General features: G+C 37.3%; 1 protein-coding gene across 1 annotated transcript in view; it reads right to left on the bottom strand.

Annotated features, from left to right (window-relative positions):
* The window catches only part of LOC122562359 (sodium-coupled monocarboxylate transporter 1-like), a 131,838-nt gene that overhangs the window by 18,147 nt on the left and 109,514 nt on the right, over positions 1 to 4,177 (bottom strand). Inside the window, exon 11 of the mRNA XM_043715235.1 lies at positions 1,640 to 1,761. Within this exon, the coding sequence (XP_043571170.1) occupies positions 1,640 to 1,761 (122 nt within the window). The remainder of the gene's footprint in view (positions 1 to 1,639; positions 1,762 to 4,177) is intronic.

Consider the following 4,177-nt stretch of genomic DNA (forward strand, 5'->3'; position numbering starts at 1 on the left):
CTCCCCCAAGTCCCTCCTCCCTACCTTTTATCTTAGCCTGCTTGGCACACCTTCCTCATTCCTGAAGAAGGGCTCATGCCCGAAACGTCAATTCTCCTGCTCCTTGGATGCTGCCTGACATGCTGCGCTTTTCCAACATTTTCAGCTCTAATCTCCAGCATCTGCAGTCCTCACTTTCTCCTTGTATACATGGAACCCAAGTCCCTCTAGATCCAAAGTTTCTAATCTCTGTTTACTTAAAAAATGTTTCAATTTTTCCTCTCACATAATAGACCATCTATTGTGGTCTTTGTTTAATTCATTCACAGAATGAGGACATCGCTGACTAAGCCACTATTTATTGCCAGAAGGCAGTTAAGAGTGGGAAATGTGTTGCTGGAAAAGCGCAGCAGGTCAGGCAGCATCCAGGGAACAGGAGAATCGACGTTTCGGGCATAAGCCCTTCTTCAGGGCTCACCCCGGCAGTTAAGAGTGAACCAGATTACTGACTGGAGTCATATGTGGACCAAATCAAGTAAAGATTACAGTTTCCTTCCCTAATGGATATTAGTAAACCAAATGAGTTTCTCCTGACAATCAACATGGTTTCATGGTCATCACTAGACTCTTAGCTCTAGATTTTTATTGCATTGAAATTCCACCATCTGCCCTGGATCCCCAAAACATTACCAAGGTCTCTGTATTAACAGTTCAGCAAATACCACTTGGCTGTCTTCTCCAATTTATGTTAACCATCTAAATCTTTTATATCCTTGGCACAGCTTACTTTCCTGCCTAACCCTGCATTGGACCAAATTTGGATACATTACACTCATTTAAGCCATTTATATAAATTGTAATCAGCACTAATCCTTGTAATATTTCTCTGGCTGTACCTTCCCAAGCTATAAAAAAAAATTATTCCTATGCTCCATATTCTATCTGTTAATCAAAACTCACTCCCATCAGTTTTAATTTTGTGTCTCAACCTGTTATGCAGCAAGAAATAGCAAGAAGTGTGTAAAATTTTACATTGCTAGCTGATATCACATGGCAGTTACACATGTGAAGTCAAAAAAGCAACTACACACATTGGTAAAGCAAGTTAGAAGTGAAAGGATAAATAGGCCACATTGATCAAATGTAATTAAGTTCACATTCTATAGTTTCACATCCTATTGATATTTTTATATGTCCAGTATAGACTCTTCCGTCCAAATTTAAAATACAAGATGCCTATATGAAAACATAGCATAAGCTTATAAGAAAACACCTCACATGATTGCAATGGAAAATCTTTGGTCTAAAAACTCTCCTTCTCTCAATCTCCTCATGTTCTTTTACTGTTTATATTGTTTGATCCCACTGACATCTTTTCATTCTCCATTGTACATTCTGATGAAGTGAACAGAGCCATAATATCACAATCTATTGCTTTTAACAGTTGCTGACTGAACTGGGATGTATTTTCAGTTATTGCTTTTTTGTTAAATGGATGTCCAGAAATTCCTGTTTTCCTTTCTTATGTTTACAAGATCATCTGTGGGATTATTATTAAAAAGTTACATAAAACTCCTCTATGGAAAAACAAAGAAAATGTGGAATGTTGCTAAAGCACACTATTGAAAAACAAATTTAAAGTTGCTAATTTAAAGACAACCTAGAAGCTTTGAGACCAGAGTCTTCATTCTATTAGAAAGCTGTTCCCAAGGTTTCCAGATTGGTTTTATAAAATCTTCCACAAAGACTGCAGCCATAGCACTAATGCCAGAAGAGATTGTGCTGTGGATAAGAAAAAGAAAAATAAGTATTACAGATCTTCCTAAATGGTAATACAACAGAAAGTTTAATTGGTTTTTCAATGCTTAGCATATTTCTATTACAACATTATTACAGGAATTTTAAATCTTCATTCGAATATGTTATAAAACCTGAACTCTCTTTAAAATAGTCAAACATTGTTCTCTACATCCTTTTTCTGTCTACTTCATCATTCTGCTACCTTTATTTGCTTTCCTCCGCAGGGCATCCTTAAGAAAGTATCTTTTTCACAGACATTTCCTAAAAACCTGACCCAACTATATTGTAGTTGGAACAAAATATGCCTTTAAGGCTGATTTGTTCTGTCCTGTTTTTCTTGAAGAGGAGTGTTGTAAACCTGATGCCAAGGTGTCTTCTCCATGGAAAGCAGATTAAATAGCTTAGGGCTTTTTTAAAAAGTAGACAAAAGAAGCATGACAACACAGTTAATGGGATAACTCAATAGAATTGCAGTGGCAGACAAATTATTTTAAGGGATATTTCAAAATACACAGAATAGATGCACTCCAATAAGTACAGTCTTGGTACAACTTGGTAATCCCATGCTTGCGGAACCCTGTGTTATATGAAAATCATGAAATAACAGCACCATTTAAACTACCAGGGCCAGAATTGCGTTATAACCACTTTAGAAACAGTGTTCCTAATTCATCAATCGTGTTATAGCAAATTTGCATTAATGAAACGTGCATTATAGCAGAATGACGTGTAAAAGAAATTCTAAGGAGAGGATGCACCACATATGGTTGACTAAACAAGTTAAAGACAGTATCACGTTCAAAGAAAAAAAAGGGCTCAAGTTTGAACAGAGCATGTTAAAAAGAAGGAAAGAATGACTGAAAGATTAACAAAGAGGAAACAATGTCAGAGAAAGCCAGCTAAAAATATCAAAACAATAAGAGTTTCTACTTATCGTATATATTCAAGCAATAGTCAAATTATTTTGACTACATTTTAAGGTCAAATTTATGGGGTCGACTATTAGATGGATACTATTTTTGAAGGGCTGAAATTCATGCCCATCAAAATTCATATCATACCATCAGCAGAAGCCCAAATGATCTCTAAATGAATGAAAAAAATTATGGTAATTCTGAAAACCTGGAGCAGGATACAACAAAGCGGAACAACCGGCAGACTGGAAAGCTGGAGTGGAACATAATGGCTGGCAAACTAACTGATAAACGTTGATCTGTTATCTGTGAAGAACGATGATCGAGATGTATGGAAAATTCTGGATTATTTAGCCAAAAATAGGGGGTCAACCTTTACATGAGATCGACTATTACTCAAGTGTATACAGTATGCATTCTTTCAAAGTTAACAAATTGAATTCCGGTCCAACAGAAAGTGAGTATGGAAAATAAGAGATGGTAGATGAACTTAATCCAAGATGGAGGACGAGAAAAATTTCTGGCTATAAGAGCTGCTCCTTTTTTTAGAGGTATTTTAGGTGTTGGAGGTGATTTCCTCAAATTCCAGGAGCAGCAATTACTGTTTTTATGCTGTTGCATTGTTTTGGAACTTTGGAAAAAAAAGTCAAAACAACAGCAGTTTAAATGGTCTACGGGGTAGACCATTTAGGACAGAGATGAGGAGAAACTTCTTCACCCAGAGAGTGGTGGCTGTGTGGAATGCTCTGCCCCAAAGGCAGTAGAGGCCCAGTCTCTGGATTCATTTAAGAAAGAGTTGGATAGAGCTCTCAAAGATAGTGGAATCAAAGGTTATGGAGATAAGGCAGGAAGAGGATACTGATTAGGAATGATCAGCCATGATCATATTGAATGGCGGTGGCGGCTCGAAGGGCTGAATGGCCTACTCCTGTACCTATTGTCTATTGTCTATAAAAGGGAGAAGGGCAGACAAAGGAAGCACATGGTGAGGACAGTGCAGGAGACAGAGAAAGAAACTGGCAGAGCAGTGAACCTGCACAGTTACCGCCTTTGCTGTTTGAATTCGTGTATCGCTGGACATCGGAGTGCATCTGGGAAAATTAACAAACAGTGAAATTCACAACTAATCTTGGAGGAACTGTTGGCTGAAGTTCACAGCACAGAATCAGATAAGTTAATTGTTGTTTTAAGTCTGTCCAAGAAAAAGGCTGCAGTAGTGAGTATAGTGGATTCTTCCTTGATTATATGTTTTTGGAGATAAGTCTCTTGATTAAACTTAAAATATAAGCCATAGCTATTAATTTAACCTGGGGCAGTGTTTGTAGAGGAATAAGACAGTGTTATTTTCTGGATCTGTAGATTGTGAAGGAGCAAAAATGACCTTTGCAGTGATATGTACTTCTTGTCAGATGTGGGAGTTTAAAGAGAGTTTAAGGGTTACTGCGGATTATATCTGCCATAAATGCTGTTGGATGCGAATCTTA

Source organism: Chiloscyllium plagiosum, chromosome 24, assembly GCF_004010195.1.
Source record: "Chiloscyllium plagiosum isolate BGI_BamShark_2017 chromosome 24, ASM401019v2, whole genome shotgun sequence".
In the NCBI taxonomy this organism is placed as follows: Eukaryota; Metazoa; Chordata; class Chondrichthyes; order Orectolobiformes; family Hemiscylliidae; genus Chiloscyllium; species Chiloscyllium plagiosum.